Source organism: Emydura macquarii, unplaced genomic scaffold (genome assembly GCF_026122565.2).
Source record: "Emydura macquarii macquarii isolate MOO-44397 ecotype Brisbane River unplaced genomic scaffold, CSIRO-AGI_Emac_v2 contig_1230, whole genome shotgun sequence".
In the NCBI taxonomy this organism is placed as follows: Eukaryota; Metazoa; Chordata; order Testudines; family Chelidae; genus Emydura; species Emydura macquarii.
This window is the reverse complement of record NW_027131367.1, coordinates 20,600,423-20,624,156: the sequence shown is the minus strand read 5'-3', so window position 1 is coordinate 20,624,156 and position 23,734 is coordinate 20,600,423. Positions and strand designations below refer to the sequence as shown.

At 43.9% G+C, this 23,734-nt stretch overlaps 1 protein-coding gene across 1 annotated transcript in view; it reads right to left on the bottom strand.

Annotated features, from left to right (window-relative positions):
• DNAH9 (dynein axonemal heavy chain 9) overlaps positions 1-23,734 on the bottom strand; it is a 361,000-nt gene that overhangs the window by 299,635 nt on the left and 37,631 nt on the right. The window contains exons 14-19 of the mRNA XM_067547747.1: positions 22,778-23,019; positions 16,711-16,846; positions 10,332-10,528; positions 9,810-10,234; positions 7,610-7,832; positions 4,033-4,199 (exon numbers count right to left, since the gene is read on the bottom strand). Coding sequence (XP_067403848.1) covers positions 4,033-4,199; positions 7,610-7,832; positions 9,810-10,234; positions 10,332-10,528; positions 16,711-16,846; positions 22,778-23,019 — 1,390 coding nt within the window. The remainder of the gene's footprint in view (positions 1-4,032; positions 4,200-7,609; positions 7,833-9,809; positions 10,235-10,331; positions 10,529-16,710; positions 16,847-22,777; positions 23,020-23,734) is intronic.

The following is a 23,734-nucleotide window of genomic DNA, read 5'->3' as shown; positions in this document are numbered from 1 at the left end:
CACCAATCAAGTGGCCATTCTTTGACAGAGAAGGAGTCAGGAAGAAATCAATCTGCATTTTAACAACAACAAGATTCCATGTTTCCGTCCTCATTCTGGAATGAACTTTACTTAGGGAAAACCCTCAGGAAAATGCATTTCAAAGACTAAGAGCAGTATAAAAGCGAAGGACAAAAAAAAACCCAGGCTATCTCTGCACGTCTCTTTCTTTCACCTAAGATGACAAAGGAACCAGCCTTTTGACTTTGGCGAGAGGGGGGTGGATCCTGAGCTGAGAGTTTGGTCAGCCATGTTGCTGGGAGCCTGTAGTAAGAATTTTCCCTTGAATCAAGAGCTTGTTAAGTTTTAACTACTAGAGAACATTTTATCTTTATTTCTCTCGTAACCATTTCTGAATTTAAAACCTTGTATTTGTACTCACTTAAAGTCTCTGTCTTTGTAGTTAAATAAATTTGCTTTATTTTTTAATCAAAACTAATCCAGTGTTGTGTTTAAATTGAACTGTTTGGTAACTCCATTTAAAGTAGCAAACTATTGAATATTGACTCGTTACAGGGGCCACAGACCTCTAATATCTGAACTGCCCACGAGAGGGCTGGAAAATGCAGAACATAGGTTTTGGGGAAAATTCAGGACCAGGAGTGTGTTGAGGTAACCCTATATGTAGTAACCAAGGTGGAAGCCAGAATGTGACTGGTGTGTTGCTGACAGGCTGCTAGAATCAGAGCTGCCGGACCAGGGCTGTAGTTGTACACAGATACTTGGTGTGACCTGCATGCTGGTAGGCTCTTTGTGAGCGGCTCAGGTTGGGAGCTACAATGGCTAAGCATTGTGAAACACCCAGATCTACGGGGCAGGTAGTGACACTGCCTGGTCTGGATTGCACCCCAAAATGTGACAGGTGTATTAACAGGAGTGTCTTATTTAAAACACAGAGGTAAGTGCCCTGCTCTGCTCAGCTCTGGTGAAACCTCAGTGGAGTACTGTGTCCAGTTTTGGGCAGCAAACTTCAAGAAAGATGTTGACAAACTGGAGAGAGCAAAAAGGAGAGCAATAAAAATAATAAAGAGTTTAGGAAACCTGACCCATGAGGAAAGGTTTTAAAAAAAACTGGGCACATTCAGTCTTAGTTCAGTTTAGAAAAGAAGACTGAATAATAGTCTTCATGAATATTAAGGGTTGTTATAAAGAGGACAGTGATCAGTCATTCTCCGTGTCCACCAAAGGTAGAACTAGAAGTAAGTAGCTTAATTTGTGCAGCAAGGAAGATTTAGGTTAGATATTAAGCAAAACTTGCTAACTATAAGGACAGTTAAGTACTGGAATAGGTTACCAAAGGAGGTTGTGGAATCCCCATCATTAGAAGTTTTTGAAGACCAGGTGAGACAAACACCTGCCAGGGATGATCTAGGTATGCTGAGTCATAACAACATAAGACCAATGATCCATCTACCCAGTATCCTGTCTCCAACAGTGATCAGTACCAGAGCTTCAGGTGGAGTGTACAGAACAGGAAAACTTTGAAGATATTTACCTCTGTTCTTCCCCTCCTGGCTTCTGGAAGTCAGAGGTTTAGGTTCACCTCAAGCATGGGATTACATTCCTGACCATCTTGCTAATAGCCATTGATGGACCTATCCTCTACGTACTCGTCTAATTCTTCTTTGAAGCCAGTTATACTTTTGGCCTTCACAACTTCTCATGGCAACAAGTTCCACACGTTAATTGTATGGTGTGAGAAATATTTCCTTGTTTGTATTAAACCTACTGCCTATTAATTTTATTGGGTGATCCCTGTTTTTTGTATTGCGGGAAACGGTAAATAACACTTCTGTATCCACTTTTTCCACACCATTGTAACCTATCGCTTAAATTGGCCTTTATATCAGATCACTGGTGGTTAGCTAATGTGATGCCGAGTTTTTAAAAAAGGCTCCAGAGGCAATCCTGGCAATTACAGGCTGGTAAGCCAAACTTCAGTACCAGTTAATTGGTTGAAACTACAGTAAAGAACAGAATTATCAGACAGTATGTTGGGGCAGAGTCAACATGACTTTTGTAAAGGGAAATCATGCCTCACAATCTATTAGAATTCTTTGAGAATGTTAACAAACATGTGGACCAGGTAGATTCAGTGGATATAGTGTACTTGGACTTTCAGAAAGCCTTAGACAAGGTCCCTCTTAAGGACCTTAACTCTTAAGCAAAGTAAGAAGTCACGAGACAAGAGGGAAGGTCCTCTCATGGATCAGTAACTGGTTAAAAGATAGGAAACAAAGGGTAGGAATAAGTGGTCAATTTTCACAGTGGAGATAGGTAAATAACCAGGTCCCCAAAGGATCTGTACTGAGACCAGTGCTGTTCAACATATTCATAAATGATCTGGAAAAAGGGGTAAAACAGTGAGATGGCAAAGTTTGCAGACAATACAAAATTATTCAAGATAGTTAAGTCAAATCTGTCTGTGAAGATTTACAAATGGATCTTACAGAACTGGGTAAGTGGGCAAGAAAATGGCAGATGAAATTCAATGTTGATAAATGCAAAGTAATACACACTGGAAAATAATCTCAAGTATGCATACAAAATGATGGTATCTAAATTAGTTGTTACCACTCAAGAAAAAGATCTTCGACTCATCATGGATATTTCTCTGAAAACATCTGCTCAATTTGCAGTGACAATCAAAATAGCTAACAAAATATTAGGAACCGTTAGGAGAGGGATAGATAATAAGACAGAAAATATAATACCACTATATAAACCTATAGTATGCCCACACCCTGAATACTGTGTGCAGTTCTGGTTGCCCCATCTCAAAAAAGATATATTAGAATTGGAAAAGGTACAGAGAAGGGCAACAAAAAATGACCATGGGTATGGAACAGTTTCCATATATGGGGAGATTAAAAAGACTGGGATTGTTCATCTTGGAAAACATATGATTAACGCTTCAGTGTCAGCTTTGGGCATAATTATCCTGAATAATTTTGTATCATCTGCAAACTTTGCACTTCACTGTTCACTCCCTTTTCGAGGTCATTAATGAATATGCTGAACAGCACAGGTCTCAGTACAGATCTTGGGGGACCCTGCTGTTTACCTTACTCCATTATGGAAATCGATCATTTATTCCCACCCTTTGTTTCCTATCTTTTAACCAGTTAGTAATCCATGAGAGGATCTTCCCTCTTATCCTATGACTATTCACTTTCCTTAAGAGCCTTTGGTGGTCCTGCCTCAGTAAACGGAATGGATTAGATGACCTCTTAAGGTCCCTTTCTCCCTACATTTCTATGCTATTCTGACATAGCATGGCAATATTGTGTTGTGACATGCCAGCACAACAGCAAACCATTGTGACAAAAACAGGTAGTGCTGGTGACAGTGGCAACCCCAGGTATTTAACATTGATCATTTGCATGTGTGTATGTGGAATACTCTTCCATCCTGCAGCTCTCTGATGGCAGCTCTGGGCTCTGAGTCCAGGGGATGCATGAATAGTTCTTTGTCCCGGGTTATTGTCTATGAACAATCCTGGAAACATGGGACTAAGAAAAGGGTTTGTCCATTTTAAGATTATAGTTAGAGACATAAAAGACCCCAGGCAAAAATTTCAAAAGTGCCTAAATCATTTAAAATCCTAAATTCCACTTTCAAAAGTGACTTAGTCACTTAAATACTTTTAACAACTTGAACCTAAGTCCCATGGAAATCAATGGACTTAGGCACCTAAATATCTTTAAAAATCTGGGCCTTAGACACTTTTGGTCACACTTAAGCTCCCATACTCCTAAGTCACTTTTGGAGATGGGACTTAGGCACTTTTGAAAATTTTAATCCTACTGTTGCTGAATCCACTCCCTACCCACTACAGCACAGACTACCCAGAAAAATGTCATATCAGGCATGACACTTGACCTTCTGACCAATTAGGAAAGATAAATAGATGCTACAAAATATGCCTGGCACCACAAATGATCTAGTAAGTCTTCTCTCTCTTACTTCTGTGATGCTATAATTTGTCTGTACCTGAATGGTGCTTCTTTGCGAAATCTCTCTCTGAATTTCTGTTGTTCCACATCAAATGCTGCACAGTTCTTGCGAATAACTGTCACCTCATTCGCCTGCAAAGAAGCCACTTGCTGTTTCACAGTTATTGCCAGCTTCTTTATATTATTCCATTTTTCTGGCAGCTCCTGCAAGCAAAAATTAAATGTTGGCAGACAGTATTTGCCACTTGACATAACCTGTATCTGACCTGTTTACAGATAGAGAAAATCTACTGCTTTTCTAGTATGAGACTATCACACAAGCAAGAGGTTTTTTCCATGATATAATGGGCAAACACATGGCTGGAGGTAAAACAGGAAATGAATTTTCAGCTTTGAAGATAAATGAAGATTTTTACCCCTTATGAAGGTGCAAACCCTCTTCCTTCCTGAAACGCCCTGCCATTTTTTCTACACCAGAATTCTGTAGAATGTGGACAGCCCAGACAGAGAACCCCAAATCTTGCTCCAAGGATACATGAAAACTGGATAACAAATATTGATCCTGATTCCAAGTCCAGCGGGCTCTTGTGCATCCCCTGGGATTGGATGGAGGCAGGAAGATGGGCTCATAAAGTCAGCTGACCTTTTCAGCTTACTTAAAAATGAAGACTGAATGGTTCTATAACGGATGTTGTCCCATCCCCTCTTAGAACGAAAGAAGAGGAGGTTATAGTCAAAGGACTTGTCTGGAGAGATTCCTAGACAATATTTTCAATCTTGGGTACTTAATGTCTAAATAAAAATGGTCCAATTTTCAGAACTCCCACTAACATCAATGGAATTTGTGGATGCTTAAAATCTCTGAAATTCAAGACACTTTTATTTAGGTGCCTAAGGAGAGAAGCTTCACTGCTCCACAGGGCAGGCTCTTTGTAAGCTGAGTATTAGTCCTGGAAAGGGAATTCCTTTGTCTTTCATTAAAAACAATGGGGCAGAGCCTCAGCTGATGTTAAGGATCTGTGTTGTGACCTGGGTCCTCCACACCTCTCGATTCCCCTCTTCTCTACCAGTGCTCTTGGAATAGTGGTTCCTGCCCCTAGACCAGTCACAGGCTTTGTAGCAAAGGAAACTTTCCAGCTTGTTTTTGTGCCTGTTCACTTGGGGCAGAAGAGTAACTGAAATCGCCAGTGCTTGCCGGGAGAGGAAAAAAATGACTGCAACTTAACATGTTCAGAGGTTGCATTCTGGTAACTGGCTCCCCCACAATAATAGTCCCAATGCTTCCTATTTTCAGCCCTGAGAAATCCCTGAAGAATTTAATCTCTTATGAGGATACTTTGTTCTTTCACTTCCTTTCTCAACTGAAACCACAATGGGGGAAATAACAAGAAAAAGGAAAAGTTTCAGAAGAGCTTCGGCCCACTTCTTACTTTATCAGAACCAGCTGCCTGTCTTCCCCTACAGTTAGACTCTATCCACGTATATGGAATGTTCATGCAGCAATCAGCATAGCATCTAGGTGCCTCAAGACAGCAGAAGAGAGCACTATAGAAGGACTTGTCTACATTGCACGGCTCCGTCGATGCATGATACATTACATAAGTAAGTCACTGAAGTCAACGTACTGTGGCAAACTGTCGGCTTTGCAACGGTGGGTCCTAGGCTTCTCTCTATTGTGGTTGGTCAGGACGTTGCCTGTTATTCCTGTTTCTGGACATCAACCCCTCCAGTAGTGTCCAGTGGGGGGGGAGAGAGAGGGCGAAGAGACCCAGGCCTGCCCTCTACTCCGGGTCCCAGCCCAGGGGACCTATGAATGGCAGCCATGCACTGCTGACAGTACTTGCGGCTGCAATTCCTTTCCCTGGGCTACTTTCCCCTCTGCCCCTTCAGTTTCTTGGGTTCCCCGCCCTCTCTCTTCCTGGGTAGGGTCTCTCCCAGTCCTCCTGCCTGCGGGAAACCCTTAGTCTCCTTCCCCCTTTCTCTCAAGCTTCTGTGCCTAGAAAGTCTCTTTACTCTGCTTGAGCAGGTCTCCCCTGCCCGGTCTCTGTACCTTTCTCGTGGCTCTTGTTTGATTCTCTGGTCATCTGCAGCATTCCTTCCACACTACTGCCAGCTCTCCTCACTCTCTTCTCTGTCTGGCTGGAGCAGGGTTTTTTTATCAGGTCTCTGGCTGGACCTCATTTGGCCTCAGGTGCTCCTAATTGACCTGTACTAACCCCTATTCAGTCCACAGGGAACAAGGCTCTGATCATTCTGGGGCTTATATATCTCCCCTTCTATCATCCTCCTGCTGCCTTCTGACCCTGCTCTCTCACAGCACCTTGCATTGAGTAGCCACGCTGTCTTCACTATGCTATGTCGACAGGAGAGTGTCTCCTGTCGACATAGCTTATGCTTCTCGTTCCAGTGGAGTACCGGAGTCGGCGGGAGAAGCAGTCAGCAATCGACTGAGTGTGTCTTCACCTGATCTGCTTAGTCAATGCCATTGCATCAATGGCTGTGGCACTGGCAAAGCAGCCTAGTAAAGACAAGCCCTAAAGGATCTCATTTGCTTCTATTTCTCACTGTGTGTGGAAGTAAAGATACAGACTGGCTCTCTGTTTTAACTGCATGGAGCTGACAAGTTGCTTGACAGAAAAGAATGCTTCCCCAGTTGTAACTCTTAAGGAGAGCCTTGGTGTTTTAACTCCCCTGCAAAAAATTTAGTGGCTCAAATTTATTTACAAAAACACAACCACTAAAAACAAGGAAATCCTAATGTAAGGCAACTGTCACACCCAACAAAACTCCACCTGCAGTTCTTAACTGAAATCCTCATTCCACAGATTCATGAGAGTGAAGCACTTTGCAAGGAAGGTTTACTTTAGCCCTAACAACCTGCACCGGCCCCCAGGAATATTTAATAACTGGACTTTGTAATAAGCCTCTGATTATGTATTTACCATTTAATAGGGTCTAAAATATTCATCAGGCATCCATTACCATGGTAACTGAGCACCTCACAATCCTTAACATACTTAGCCTCACAACGCCCCTGTGAGGTACACAAGAGCTGTTACCCCCATTCTACACATAGGGAACTGAGGCCCTGAGAGACTAAGGGTCAGACTTTTAAAGGTATTTAGGCACCAAAAGATGCAGCTTGATGCCTAGTGAGATATTCAAAAGCACCCACTGCCTAAATCCCAAAGGGGTTTGCCCAAGTCACACAGGAATCGTGTGGCACATGAAAGAATTGAACACCAGTCTCCTGAGTCAAATGGCCAGACTGGGTCAGACCAATGGTCCATCTAGCCCAGTGTCCTGTCTTCCAACAGTGGTCAGTGCCAGGTGCTTCAGAGGGAATGAACAGAACAGGGCAATTATTGTGTGATCCATCCCCTGTCGTCCAATCTCTGCTGTAAGTGAAAATCTCAATGCAGCTTTAAATAGGGAGCTGCTATGGCACCTCCACAATAGATGTTTTGCCACCCGGCTATCAAAACGGTCTGTCCACTGAGACCTATTGATTACTGAGCCTGGGTACTTAAGATTCTTTAATATACATCGATCACTTTCTTTGCAGGTGTCTAATATTTCACAGTTTGGTATATTGGTCATAAGTTTTCACCAACCTCCAGTTGCTTATACACTTCATCTGTAAGTTCTTGCTCATATATCTTCAGTAGTTCAATTGTTTGCTTCAGGGGTTCAAACATCTCATCAGTGCTGGTCTGTCTTTCTTTAATAGCCATAAGGTGACCCATAATCTCCACCAAACCATCGTAATCTCCTTTTTCAACCTTTTTGTTCAAACCTCTATCAGCAATTTTTATAAATTCTTCAAGGTCAGCCAAGCTAAATAATACAAAGCATAAAAACAGTGAGAGCAGTTTATATTTACATAGTCTCTGCCTTAAACCAGGCTCAAGTATGATACAGAGATCGAAGAGAAAAAAGCATTTTTAACCCTGCCCCTCTCCTACACACCCAGTCTTCAGGGCCCCAATTCAGCGAAGCAGATAAACACATATGGAACCTGTAGCACCTGTTTAAATCCCATGAAGCTCAATGGGACTACATATGCTTACATGCTCTGCCTCACAGGAGTACACTGCTGAATCAGGGCCTATGTACAAAAGGATTAAACCTTCTTATGAACTAAGTAATTCTTAAAGTAAAAATTTCAGGGAAGTTAGGACATGGTTGCCATATTGCCTTAATGTATGTACCAAAAGCAGGAGAAGTTTAGAGGTAGGAAATATCAAGATTACTCTCTTTATTTCTGGTAACGACAGGTAGGTAAAGTAAGGTAGGTAGGATCGAATGGGTAAATAGATAGTTTGGTGTGTGTGTATATATATATATTGTGATATAGCAAGGGCAGAGGGCAGTAGGAGGGTGCTCGAAGGGAGGTATGTAAGCCCCAGAATGCTCAGGGCTCTGTTCCCTGCTGACTAGCTAAGAGCCATTAGGGGGGAAATTAGGAGCAGCGGAGGCCAATTAAGGACCAGCCAAGTGCTTCATAAAAACCCTCTGCTCCAAACAGACAGGGTGTGAGCTGAAGGAGTAGGAGTGCTGTGTACAGGAGTGTGGAGGAGCAGACCGGAGTGCAGAGTTCTGTGGAGGAGCAGACCAGAGGAAGGTACCAGGCTCAAGAAGCCAGAAGGACAGAAGGAGGGGGGAAATTAGCCCAGGGGAAGAGATCCCAGTTGGGAACACAGTGCCAGCAGCACATAGCTGCTTCTCATAGGGCCCCTGGGCTGGGACCTGGAGGAGTGGGGTCCGGGTCCCTACCCCTTCCTCGGGGAAGACGGGATGACTGGAGATGCCCTTGCCCACTACAAGAGGCAAGAGCGTGGGACCCACTCGGGTGAAGCTGTGTGGGTGGGTGTGTGGGTGTTTTTTGTTTGTTTTTTTTTTCCATCCAAGGAATCCTTCATTAGGCCTTTAAACATCCCTGTGAGGTACTGTTAAGAAACATCATTATATCTATTTTTAAAGCTGAACAAATAATTTGCAAGAAATATTTTATCTGACAGACTGCTCTTTTCTGCTCTTGGAGTAACCATAAGACGATCACAATTTCCTCCAGTGCATTTGCTTTTCAGGACTATCTAACAATCTTTAATGTGAATATTTTTTAACCCAATGGACTGATTTCAAACAGTCCTCTGTGCGTGTTTGATAATCAAACTCTGTTCTTTTGTTGTGATTCATCAGATGAGTCGCATGGTACTGTTTCTCTTCCCTGACTGGATGAGTGAGCAGGCACTTCTGCCATTTAATACATACTAATTTAAAATTTCTTTCCTTCTTCACACTTGCAACTTTGAAACTCACTCTCCAGGATCACTCATGCCAACCACACTAGATGAAATGTCCAGAGACAGGAAACACAAAAGAGCATGGAAAGAGTAAATTCATTAAAACTTTAAGGAAATATTCACAGGAAATAGCTTGCAATATTAGCCCAGCTTTACCTGTGCATGAGCTAGGTACAGACAGGATAAGTAAAAAACCAATAGACAGACAAGATGACTTGCCCATGGTCACACAGCAAGTCCCTGGACTACCTGGAAGTAGAATCTAAAAGCCTAGCTCAGCAGAACGCTGTTCTAGCCACTCAGTGGCACCGTTCCCGCAGCCTTAGACCCAGTGCAAGGCCTCATGTTGGAGTGACACTTTCAGGGAATGCAATGTGTAGGGGACATGCGGATGCTGCACTCCTCAGCACAGTAGGGGGTAGAAAGAGAAAACAAATCCCACATTGCTCAGTGTAACCACCTAGACAGAGCCCAACAGATGAAGATCGGGCACACAAGCTTTTGTTACCTGTGTGTCACATGATCAATAAGATGTTGCTTAAACATCAGGCTCCAACGTTTGATGACATTGAGCAGAGATGCTTTGAAGGGCCGAGCATCAACTTTCATCCAACTGTCAAAGGTGTTTACTGGCTCCAGGCGGTTGGCTTCATCATAGATCCTCTCATAGGAGTCAATCTGCTCTCTGAACTGCTGCAGTGTGGGAGGGGTCTCTGGGACACCATCATCGGCGTGGGCTTCAATTTCTGCTGCGGTCAGGACGTGCCCATACAACAGGAACTGACGTATGAATTCCTTCCTGTCATCCCCATAGAGGTAAGAGTAATGGTCGAAGGAGTTGCGGTAGTTACTGCAAGTTGACATTGTGTTCTGCACACGCTCCATTAGGCTGTGGCGCATGTCAGCTAAGTCACCCATGTCCTCCATATCAGCCTAGGAAACGACAGAGAGGGCTTATGAGTGGATGCTGATTCAGAGCACACTTTGCACATTGCTGTGCAATAGGAGAGCATGCACTGGAGCAAGAGACCTGATAGTGAGGGAAAACACTGTGCTCATCCAGCCTGGGCACCAAGGATGAGATCCGGTAGATGTCATTGATGAGTCCTTCAACCATGTCATAGAAGCCGTCATTAGTACCAGGATCCAGCGAGGGATGGAATACCAAATCAGGGATCACCAGATCCAGCTGCACCTCAAACAGGGGAGCAAATCCTGCCTTGGAATCTGACAAAGCAAAAGAGATGATGAGGTAAGACGAGAAGTGACTTTACTCCATCACCATGCTCCCCCAAGTGACACTGGAGCTGAACAAATAATTGATTTGTTAGTCCTGTGCCCAAATAGAAAAATCTGAAAGAATTTTCAATTTGGATTCAGTCGAAACAGAAATGTTTCTATTTTCTTGCTAAAACAAAAAACCACATAACACACCCCATTTCATTTGACTTGAACAATTTTTTCACTCTTTTTTCCCCAATAAATCTAGACTAATGCTTTGACTTTTAACACAAAATGTTTTCCCCCTCCCCCACATGAAGCAATTTGCCAAATTCAACCTGTATTCACAAATATTTTTGGTCAACATGAACTTTTCTTAATAGTTTTCAGCAGATAAACTATTCATCTGAAAAAAATTGCCCAGTTCTGCGAGACACACACACAGTGGGGAACAGCCATACCATCCCCACAGGATGATTTGCATGGTTAGAATGTTAGAATCACTGCTTATAACCTGTTCAGGAACGGAAAAGCAACTTAAAAGATGGGGGGTTGTACTCAACATTAAAGACGCCATTACCTGTTTTAGTGTAATTGATTACTGAGAACCACAGGCTCTTGAATGTGTTTTAATTAATGTGCTAACTACCAAAGCCCACAAGAGGATGCATGTAGGGTTTTTTTTTACGGACCACCCAATCAAACCAGAGAACAGAACAAGTTATTCCTTAAACACCTGTCTGTAAAGGATGGAAAGAAAAAATGTGTTGTCAGTGGTGTGACAAACCCTACACCAGATAAGGAGGGTTCAAGAGCAATCCTGTGGTCAGTCAGCCTTGCCCCACTAAACCTGTGCTGCTGTGACATACTGTACCCCAAAGCAGCACACTGTGAACTCCATATTCATCATTTCTGTACAGTTGTAATAATTCATATTAAGCATGCTATGTAAGATATCTAATGAAAGGTCAAAATCTGCTAAAACCCTTTGTTCTGTCAAAATATGTGTATCGCTCATATATAACCAGTTATGAGATTTTGCTGTTATTAAAAAATGTTATAGGTTTGCTAATAACAGCAGAGGAGGCACCCCCACCCAGGACGGGCTCAGCAACCATCAACCAGCAAAGGAGTTGTAAACAAAGGATTTACAATACAACAGTTGCACAAGACTATACAATAGAACAGCAGTTCCCAGCCTGTGGTCCAAGGCTACTACAGGGGATCTACGGAAAAGAAAATTAATAACATCCTCAGCAAGGAAATGTACAATTTCAAATAAAACTAATAACATGTGGTGGTCCGTGAAATGTTTGGAGGTTGAAAAGGGATCCGCACACTCGAGAAGGTTGGGAACCGCTGCAATAGAGATTGCTCAACTCTATGACTCACTCACACGAGGCAGACTCAACAAAGCCCACCTGGACATGCCTGGAGTAATGTCTACTGGCCACATGGTCAAAAGATATAAAATAAAGAACAGAGGCTGCATGCCTTGTCCTTTCCTCCCCCCATCTATGCTGAAAGCAAGGGAATGCTGAAAGACTAGGAGACTGGACCCAGGCTCTTGGGAACTGAGAAATGGAACATCCAATCAGGGTGAGAAATCTGCCTAACCTAGATACTGCCTAGATAGGCCTAGACAGCCTAGAGATTTAAGATTTAGATTGCATGTTTATCTTTATTTTCTTTGGTATCCATCTCTGATCTCTTACACCTACCACTTATACTCACTTAAAATCCACCTTTCAGTAGCTAATAAACTAGTAGTTATATTTCTTAACTAAAACAGGGTGTTTCAGTGAAGTGTTTGGAAAAATCTCAGCTCAGTTAACAAAAATTGCTGTATATCCTCCCCACACTGAGGGAGGGCAGACTAGGTAATAAACTTACTAGTCAGACCTCTGACCAGGGTAGGACAGGGCAACTTCAGAATGCACTGCAGCGAGTGGGGTGAACTAGCTGGTGCCTTTCTCTGAGAGATTCGAGAGTGGCTCTGGGAACATTCACACAATCTAGCTGGGTGAACACTTCACACACTGTTGGGCTGAATTAGAACAGCACCTGGAGGAGTCTGCTGCTTGTCACCAGCAAAGCTTTGTGAGGGACAGCCCAGGCTGGAGAGTCCCTGTCCCAGATTGTACCCCAGGGAGACCTGTCACAGCTGGGCACTGGGCTTAAGAGGAAACACCAGCAGTTGGGGGTTGCTGAGGAAGAAGAGCAGGCAGGCTATTCCTGTGACGGGCAAGAAGTCTGGCTCAGACCAGGGATTATTGATAGACTGCGGCCTGCTAGAACCCTTGAGAAAAGGGTAGGCCTGGCTTCCTGGCCTAGATTATTATTATGGAAGACCCATGATGGGGTGGTTGCTAAGCAGGAAGATAGGCCATTGTAGCTGGGGGCCCTGCCTGCATGGAAGGGGTGTGAGGGTAAGGCACTCATATCACATGAGGATGATGAAGTACTTACCAGTCCATTAGTAACCAAAGAGGATGTTAAAAAACACTTAATAGGGATAAACATTTTTAAATCAGCAGGCTCAGATAAATTGCACCCAGAAGTCTGAAAATAGTAAGCTGAGGTGGTCCCCGGCCCACTGATGTTAATTTTGAATAAATCTTGGAATATTGGGGAGATTCAGAAGACTGGAAGAGTACAAATGTTGTGTTAATAGCCGAAAAGGGCAAGTGGAATGACTGGGGCAACAATACTTTGGTTAGCTTGATATCAATCCTGGGCAAAGTAATGGAAAACCTGATATGGGAACCAATTGATAAAGAATTAAAGGATAGCAGGGGTGCGCGCAGAAATTTAAATTTGACTCTTTTTGGAGTGAAAAGTTCTGTGGTCCTCACTCTGGTCCCAGCAGGAGCTTGTTCTTCCTTACTCCTGCCCCCAGCAAGAGCTCTCTCTTCCCACCTCGGCCTCAGCAGGAGATCACTTTCTCCCCCACTCCAACCCCACAGCCCTGTGGCCAGTGGATTTCTGTGCCCCTGACGCTTGCTGGGGTGAGGCGACGTGCCCGTTTGCCCTCCCTTGTGCACGCCGCTGAAGGATAGGATTATAATTAATGCCAGTCAACATGATTTTATGGAAAATTAGGCAAGTCAAATAAATTTGATTTCACTCTGAGATTACAAGTTTGGTTGATAAAGGTAACTGAGCAGACTTTGACATACTCAGACTTTTATAAGGTGTTTAACTTAGTATCACATGCCATTTTGATTGAAAATTTATACATCAAAAGAGCATGTTATGTGGTTAAGAACCAGCTAACTTGACAGATGTCAAAAAGCAACTGTCAGTAGGGAGTCACCACTGAATGGCAGTGTTTCTAGTGGGGTTCTGCAGGGATCGGTACTAGGCCTGACTCTGCTCCATGTTTTCATAAGTAATCAGGAAATAAATATACAATTGCTGCTGATAAAATGTGTGGATGACCAAGACTGGCAGTGTGGTACAGAATAACGAGGCAGTGCAGTCATACAGAGCAATTTGAATCACTTGAAAAATGGGCCCATTTGAACAAAATGTGTTTTAATACAGCCAAATGCAAACTTCGAGGAACAAGGAATGCAGGCCATCCCTGCTCAGTGGGGACTGTATTCTGGAATACAAGAACACTGAAAAAGATTCATGGGTCATAATGGACAAGCAACTGAACATGAGTTCCTAGTGTGATGCTGCTGCAAAATGAGCTCATGCGATCCTTGGATATATAAACAGGGGAGCAGCAAGAAAGGAGTAGGAAGGTGATTTCTACCTCTGGATAACTTACTGGAAAAACCAATACTGGAAGATAGCATCCAGTTCTGGTGTCCACATTTCAAAAAGGATGTTGAAAAATTGGAGAGGCTGCAGAGAAGAGCCACAAAAATTATTTGAGGGCTGAAGAAAATGCCATACATTGAGAGACTTAGAGAGCTCAGCTTATTTAGGTTGCCAAAAAGAAAAGTGAGAAGTGACCGGATTACAGTGTAAAAGTGTCCTCCTGGAAAGAGGATACTGGATACTACCGGGCTCCTTAACCTAGCAGAGAAAGGTAGAACAAGAACCAATGGCTGGAAGCAGAAGCCAGACAAAGTCCACTTAGAAATAAGGCACCACATTTTAACAGTGTGGGTGAGGAACAAACTTCCCAGGGCAGTGGTGGATTCTCCCAACTGGCTACCTTTCATAAGAGATGCTTTAGCCAAACCCAAGTAACTGGGCTCAATACTGGGGTGACTGGGTGAAATGGAATGGCCCGTGTTATACAAGAGGTCAGAATAGATTATCTAATGGTCCCTTCCTAATCACAGAGAGGAAAGTGCCTCTGGCAAAGACTGTGATGAGACTAAGAATTCACCATATGTTCATAACAAACAAGAGGAAATACTGCTCAAACATACAGGAATGAAATCAGGAAGGCCAAAGCACAATTGGAGTTGCAGTTAGCAAGGGACGTGAAGGGGAACAAGGAGGATTTCTACAGGTATGTTATCAACAAGAGGAAGATTAGGGAAAGTGTCGGCCCTAACAGAATGGGGGAGGCAACCTAGTGACAGAGGATGTGGAGAAAGCTGAGATACTCAATGCCTTTTTTGCCTCTGTCTTCACAGACAAGGTCAGCTCCCAGACTACTGCACTGGGCAGTACAGAATGGGGAGAAGGTGAACATCCCTCAGTGCTGAAGGAACAGGTTCAGGACTATTTAGAAATATTGGACATACACAAGTCCATGGGGCCAGACTCAATGCATCCAAGGGTGCTGAGGGAATTGGCTGATGTGATTTCAGAGCCATTGCTATTATTTCTGAAAGGTCGTGGCAATTGGGGGAGATCCCTGATGATTGGAAAAAGGCAAATATAGTGCCCATCTTCAAGAAAGGGAAGAAAAAGGATCCAAGGAACTACAGACCGGTCAGCCTCACCTCAAGCCCTGGAAAAATCATGGAGCAGGTCCTCAAGGAATCCATTTTGAGGAACTTGAAAGAGAGGAAGGTTATTAGAAACAGTCAACATGGATTCACCAAGGGCAAGTCATGCCTGACCAACCCGATTGCCTTCTATGAAGAAGTGACTGGCTCTGTGGATGTGGGGAAAGCGGTGGACGTGATATACCTTGACTTTAGCAAAGCTTCTGATACAGTCTCCCACAGTATTCTTATCAGCAAGTTAAAGAAGTATGGGTGGATGAATGGACTATAAAATGGATAGAGAACTGGCTAGATCATCGGGCTCAACAGGTAGTGATCAATGGCTCCATGTCTAGCTGGCAGCCGGTCATAAGTGGAGTGCCCCAGGGGTTGGTCATGGGGCCAGTATTGTTCAACATCTTTATTAATGATCTGGAGGATGGGGTAAATTGCACCCTCAGCAAGTTGCAGATGACACTAGCTAGGGGGAGTGGTAGATACCCAGGAAGGGATAGGACACAGAGTGACCTAAACAAACTGAAGGATTAAGCCAAAAGAAATCTGATGAGGTTCAACAAGGACAAGTGCAGGGTCCTGCACTTAGGACGGAAGAATCCCACGCACAGTTACAGTCTGGGGACCGACGGGCTAGGCAGCAGTTCTGCAAAAAAGGACCTGGAGGTTACAGTGGATAAGAAGCTGGATACTAGCCTCCAGGGAGAGCATGGGACAGAAATCAGGCACCACAGCGCTATTACCCTTCCTCCCCGTGCTGTGTTCCTCCAGATGGGAAATACAGCCTGGTCACGCCTGGGCTCCTTAGGCTCTTTAAGGATACTTCTACACTGCAATTAAACATCTGTGGCCAGCCCATGTCAGCTGCCTCAGGGCTCACGAGGCTCAGGTTATGGGGATATAAAACTGCAGTGTAAACACTCAGGCTAGTGCCCAAATTCAGGGCCAGCCATGGATGTTTCAAGGCAGTGCTGACATACCCTGAGCTAAGAGAAACCGCACACATGTGGAGACTCTCACTGCAGCCAGTAGCCATGCCCAGGAGCTCTGTAGGACTTTGACAGGGCAGTTCAGCACACAATGTCTCCTACTCTTGCTGCAGAGCAAAACTGCACTCCTTGTCAAGAGAGAAGCTGCCTTTCTTCTGCCCGGACACAAACACGTCCTAATCATGGACAGCCACTCAGGTCATTTGGGCTACACACAGGCAATGGAAACCTCACTTAGAGAAGAAAGGGAAAACCACCGTGGCCTGAGAAAGGACATTACAGTTACCTGTGTTTTCCAGGAGGTATTTGAGGGAGCACTCAATAGCATTAAAGAAGCCATCCAAGATCATTTCATCCACATATTCAACGTATGCTTTCCAAACATCGGAGATGGGGTCTGCGGTGAACAGGCTCTGGTTTTCCTGAAAAGAATGAAAGTCACCTTCAAATGCAACTGAACTGGTCTCATGGTAGAATGACCCACTGGATGATTATTAAAGCAACTGATACAAATTAATACCCGGGGGGAGAAGGGGGGAATAAACGGGTCTGTCGATAGCCTTTAGGAAGACAGTTCTGTTCCCTCCTCTAACACAGACTTTTGTGTGACCTTGAATAAATCACTTAGTCTCTCTGGACCTGAGTTCCCATCTGTATGATGGGGCCAATAGCACTGCTCTGCCTCACAGAGGTGCTGTGCAGATAAATACAATAAAGAATGTGAAGTGCTGAAGTAACGGGGGTTGTACAAGGACCTTGGCTAGATTATTTGTTGTGGTTTGTTAAAATGCAAAAATAGATATTTAAAGGATTATAAATGAACTCCAGTCACTGAATGTTCCAGGGGGCCCCTGTGCAGATCACCAAGGGACAAGCAGGCCCTTCCCAGAAAATGCTCCTCTCTTGTGGATTGGTGGAATGAGGACTCCAGCTGTGCACTCCCAGAGAGGACATGCATTGCTTGAGAAAGGATCAGAGAAGTATAAGGGGGAGAGTAAACTTGGAAACAGATTTCGTAATGGCTTTCTTATTGAATGCAAATATTAAATCAGTTACATCACAAGGAGATTGTGGAAATGTTTAAAATAAGGCAGGTGAAAAGCCAGTGAGGGTTGCAGCTAGAAATACTGAAAGTTAGAGATGTAACAAAGACTCAGCTACAGGGCGTGCTCAGGTTAAAGACAACACTGCTAAGAGGCAAGCTTTACCAGGTGCTTTAGTTTATTCAGAAAAGGGAAGGGGAATTCCTACAAGACACTCTTAATGCTGTGGGACAGTTCAATGGCTATACAAAACCTCAGGCTGCTCAGATACATGACTTCCTGGAAGCCTGTCCGAAGGAGGGTGCGGGGGGGGAATGGAATGACACACACGAGAGGAGTGTGTGCCATTCCAGCACTGCAGTGTCAGGGCAGCAAACAGACACACAGTCCAGCTGCTGTACATATTATATCAATCCACATGTACATAGTTATGCTTGTACGCTCTTAAATCCTACACAAATGCTATATCATGACCAGGTAATTAGCCTGACGAACCTATCAAACAGGTGTCCTGCTCTCTCCTGCTCTGAGCTTCTCTACAGACCAATCTTGGTAGCATTCAGCCAACTCTGGAAGAACGTGACCTTCATATGAACATTTATGAAAATCTAAAGGAACAAATCCCCATACAAGAAGTTGGTGCACCTGTATTTAATAATGCCCTATTCTCACTGGGAGTGCCCATTAGCTGCACATTCCGAGCAGGGAAAGGAATCTCTGCTGTGGAGAGTGCAAAGAGGGACAAATATTCATTAGGGACACGCCCACTCGGGTGACGTGCTGTCCCCCTCTAAGGGTGGCAGGGCAACACGTAGAGGATGATGAAGCTGATAAGTTTTGGCTAAAAGAGCTGGATCTTTGAGCTCAAACATAATAATCCTTGCTCTTATCATCAATAGATCTCAAAGTGCTTTACAAAGGAAGTCACTGTCATTATCCCCATTTTACAGATGAAGAAACTGAGGCCCAGGGTGATGCAGTAACTAGCCCAAGGTCATCCAGCAGGCCAGTGGCAGAGCCACAAACAGAACTCAAGCCCTCTGAGTCCCAGTCTAGAGACTCCTGACGTTAGATTCAGAGCTCCCAGTTTCGAACCCCATTGCTGACAGCCTATCCAAAGTGGAACCAACTACAACTCCACAACCCACAGAATTCCAGAACTCCATCTCCAGGGTAACCATGGCACTAGGACCCACCACATGGGCACTACATGACACCCCAACATCATCAATGTATCAAGACTACCCCTAACTGGACCTAAATTATCTGTACTTTCCAAGGGACTGAACTCCTGCCCCACCACAGAACCAATCTCATACTAACATGTGGCAAACTAGAAGAGATCTTTCACAATAATGATGATACCACCCCACAACTATCACATCCTCACCTACAGGCATAAGGAAAATGAATCATCTGACTGGACGAAACCAAACACTTGATCATTGTAGGCCTGGCTTGACTTGAGTAATTGGACATGAGGGAGCCTCATTCCTTGGAAGAGGGAATGAGGGAGGTAAATAGATCTGCAGGCTGAAAACAGAATGTCTGTGCTAATTAAGAGAGGTCAAATGGGTCGGTAAGAGACAGCATTTCGGAACTAGCTAAGATAAGGGAACGGAACACACAGGGAACCATTTAGAAAGAACAAGAAAACAATGGACAAGATAAGCTGGGAACATAAAAATTAGTTAAAGAGTAAGTCATACATGGACAATGCGTGGACAGAGCATGCTGCACCAAGCCTGATTCCTGCCAAGTAACCAAGCCGATCCCAAAACATGTGATACAATGGATAATAAATGCAATGTGATGTGTAAATGTATATAAAGCAAGAGGGTTTCCGTGTAACTTTGGATCTGTGATGTACTCTGCACACGCACCCTGTTGTTTCAGTCAGATCAACTCACCATAACTTTGCTGTATGCCAAATAAAGATACCTGACAAAATCTGGAGTTGAACCTGAGTGTCTGGGAAGCCAAATGGAAAAAAGTCTTGGAAAGAATGCCAACAATCATTACATTGATAGCTTCAGAGGGGAAAACTGACTGTGAAATCCTTAACAAATATAACACCCACCACAATCCCTCCATTGCCAAGAGGACAGCTATATAGTCAGACAACGATCAAACCAGCAGACAAAGGGAGTGCCATTGTATTCACAACTGTGATGACTGTCAATAAGGCCAACGGACAACTCTCCAATACCACCTACTAGAAAGAACTCAAAGAAGAATCCACATCACAATTCACCCAGGAATTTAAGGATACATTAAATTCTTCCCCAAACAACTCCAAGAGAAACTTTACAACCTCATCCCCCACTAACCCACCCCAGGGACCTTCTACATGTTTCCCAAGATACACAAACAAGAGAATCCAGGCAGACCCCTCATATTTGGCCAGCTTCCTCCCAGACTCAACTGACTTCCTCCACTAACTCCACAACATTAATAACTTCACTCAGAACACCAACCTTGCCACCATGGATGTCACCTCCCTATACCCCAATATCCCTCACAATGATGGCATCACTGCCTGCCTCAAATATCTACTAGACAATGGACAACCTTCAGATATCCACCCCAAACACATCACCAAATTTATCCATTTCATCCTCATACAACAATTTTACATTCAAACACACACTTTGTCCAAACCATGGGAACAGCCATGGATGTCTCCCCAATATGCCAACCTCTTCATGGGCCATCATGAGGAAGAATTTCTGGACAAATGCACCATGAAGTAAATTATATGCCTGAGATATATCAAAGATATTTTAATCCTCTGGACAGATGATCTAAACTCCCTCATATATTTCCACCACAACCTCAACCACTCCCCATCATCAAACCCTATGAAGAACACTTCTGCACCAGCATCAACTTCCTGGACATCACAATCAGCTTCACCAATGGAACCCTACATATAACTATATACAAGAAACTCACAGATCACCACACCTACCTTCACAGACCCAGTAACCACCCCAAAAACACCAAGAAATCTGTTACCTACAGCCAGGCACTCAGATATCACAGAATATGCTACAAGGAGAAAGTTTGGGATACGCACCTTAACACACTTAAAACCGCCTTCACCAACCAAGGACCCTCCACCAGAGAAGTAGAGTGCATCATGGAACAGGCCCTCCATATACTCCAAGAGAACCTGCTTCAATAGGGGGGGGGGGAGGGGAACCACCCTTCAGCCACACACCCTTAGTTGTCACCTACCACTCCACACACTGGAACCCATATGAGATATCAAACAATTACAAGCCTTACTTGATGGGGACCCCGTCCTGAAAGAAATCTTTCCCCTCTTCTCACCTTCAAACAACGCCCCAACCTCTCCAAGCTCATCACCAGAAGCAAGCTCCCCCCAGAGCTAGACTCAACAGCTCAAAGTGGCACCAGACCCCTTCAAGAACAACAGATGCAAAACCTACAGACATATCTCCACTTCTACAATGATCAATACCTCCCACAACGCACCTTTCAAGCTCCATGGGTCCTACATGCCCATCATAACATGAGCCAGTGTACTTTATGCACGAGTAACAACAATGGGGGTGAAACTAGACAATCACTGTGCTCTTCAATGAATTCACACAGGAAAATGATAAAAGACAAAAACACCACATCATCTATGGGCGAACACTTCTCACAAAACCATCACTCTATATCTGACCTCTCAGCCCTCGTCCTCAACGGAAACCTGAACATCACCTTCAAAAGGTGAGCCTGTGAGTTTAAATTCATAACTTTGCTCAACAGTAAAAATCACGCTCTTAATAAAGACACTGGATTTATGGCTTATTAAAACACTCTGTAACTCAGTTTTTGTCCTATGACTGCAAAGGTGTTAATGGGCCAATTCACCTTGAATGGTCCCTTAAAATATGTATTGGTCCAATAAAAGATATACTTCACCCAACTTGTGTCACTAACTTATCCAAAGGCACAGTGTTACATTTGCTACAGAGGGAGGTAAGGGAAGCCTTAACAGAAACACTCTCTGTGCTTTCTTCTTCATTATTAGTACCTTAATTTTAATGCTGCTGCTTTTGAATCTGCAGATTTCTGAGCAAAGAGGAATATTTCAATCAATATAAAGGCTCCTAGAAAACACCAAAAGGAAAATTGTAGGGATGCAAGTACATTAGAGAAATGTCTTGCCACAGACTTAGTGTTCTGATGGGGAGGTGATGAAAAATTCTTAGCATTGAGAACTTCCCTACTGTATTTATCTGCCTGAACTGAGCACACATCGAATAGTGAGAGTTGTGTATCCTGGGGGGAAAACCATTGGCCAAGCTATCTATCTGAGTTACTTATATGGTCACCATTGCCACAGTATCTAAGCACCTCACAATCTAGTGCATTAATCCTCACAACACCCGTGTGGTAGGGAATAGCCATTATCCCCATTGTACAGAAGGAGAATTGAGGCCCAGAGAAACAAAATGATTTGACAAAGGTCATGCAGGAAGTCTGTGGCACAGCAGGGAATTGAACTTCTAGTCTCCAACTAGCACTTTGCCTACATTTTGATTTTAGTCGCGTGGTTAATCTCCTCTGGTTAAAGGAGCTCTGGTTCTCAGAACTGCAATTACAAATTCTAGGAAAATAATTCGAAATGTGCAAGTCAGACAGTTAGATTAAACAGTGCTAACTAGAGATTCAGAGCAACAGAAAAATACAATAGTCAGAAAACCAGAACTAAGATTTTTGGACTGTCTTTCAACAGATTTGGCAGAAATTTGGGCTGTTCCTCTTAACGTTAATTTAGTAGCTAAATCTGAGTCTATTTGAAACTTGAAATGTGAGCCTCCTCTCTGAGTCAGGAAATCATTTAAGATGCCTGCTATGAAATCTAGTCACCAGGTGCCCCCAGAAGTTTTGACCCCAGAACAAACTCTGATTATAGTATGTTGATTGTGAATGATTTAATGCTTGGAATACAATGTGAAGGCAGAAAGGCAATGGAAATGATGGCTCAGGGACTGTAGAGCCACATGCTCACTGTGCTGATGGGGGCATAAAACTGACTGCTGTATTACCAGCACTAAGCAGTCAAAAACCATGAGCCAAGCCCCCAACAATCATGAGATTGGCTGAAAAATCATGAGATTCTTTTTATTTATCTTCTGGATTCTGGTCTTTACTCAAACTTTTCTCTATAACCATGAATACTAGAACCTTAGTGGGAAGAGAAACAGGCTCTGTGGACAACCAATATCCCCCAGCAGCATTCTCTAAGTGCTCTGTAGTGCAGTGAAGCTATGCCAATACTCTCTTCACCTTCACCAGTGCATGGATTCTCAGCCCCGACTCCTTGATGAGATCGTAGCGCTTTTCTAGCCGTTCAGGCCGGTCATCCAGACTGAGCACCATTTCTCTTTTTCCATCTTTCCTCTCAAATATCGGTGAGACCCACGATCTCATGATGCTCTGAATCTCCTCAATGTTGTCCTTGGCTTTCTGGATCCTTCGCTCAAGATCGTGAACGCTATCCATCACCTTGGAGATGTGCTCCCACAGGCCTTTTCAATAAATAAAGAGTTTGCTCAGGCTCTGTCCTACACTACAGACTTCTGCTGGCATAGCTACGTTGGTCAGAGGTGCAAAGAGGCATGATCCCTGCCTGACACAGCTGTGCCGGTGGAAGCCCCTAGTGTACGGACAGCTGTGCTGCAGAAGCTGCACTCATCAGCATAGCTTGTTTCATGTGGGACACTGGAATAAGCAGTACCAATAGAAGTGCTTTGCTGATGCAAGCTGCATCCACTCCAGGAGCACTTAGCTAGTTCTGTAGACTGGTGCTGCTCTACCAGCAAAGTGCTCCTAGTCTAGACACTGCCTCAGCGTTTTCATAGCAATTCAGCAGGGCTTGCGCATATTCTTAGTTCGATTCTGTTAGGAAATACTTTTGAATCTTTCCTTATGGTCACAAGAGTTCCCCATGACCACTGCATAGGTCCCAACATGGGGCAGAACCAAACCTGAATGCTAGACACCACCAGCCTCCTGTCACAGTGAGAGGGTCGTTGTCCTCCCCTGGCCTTTTCCTAATTCTTTTTTCCCGCCAAGAATTCATAATAATGGCACCCTGCTCCCTCTGGTTTCTGCCAATGGCACTGTCCATGTTCCAGCCAGGCCAACAATCCTTGCTTCCCAGAAGTGGAAAGGCCCCTTCTGACCAGAGCTCTGCTGGAGAAGCAATGAGACATGGGGGAACAGAGCATCCTCTGCACTGCA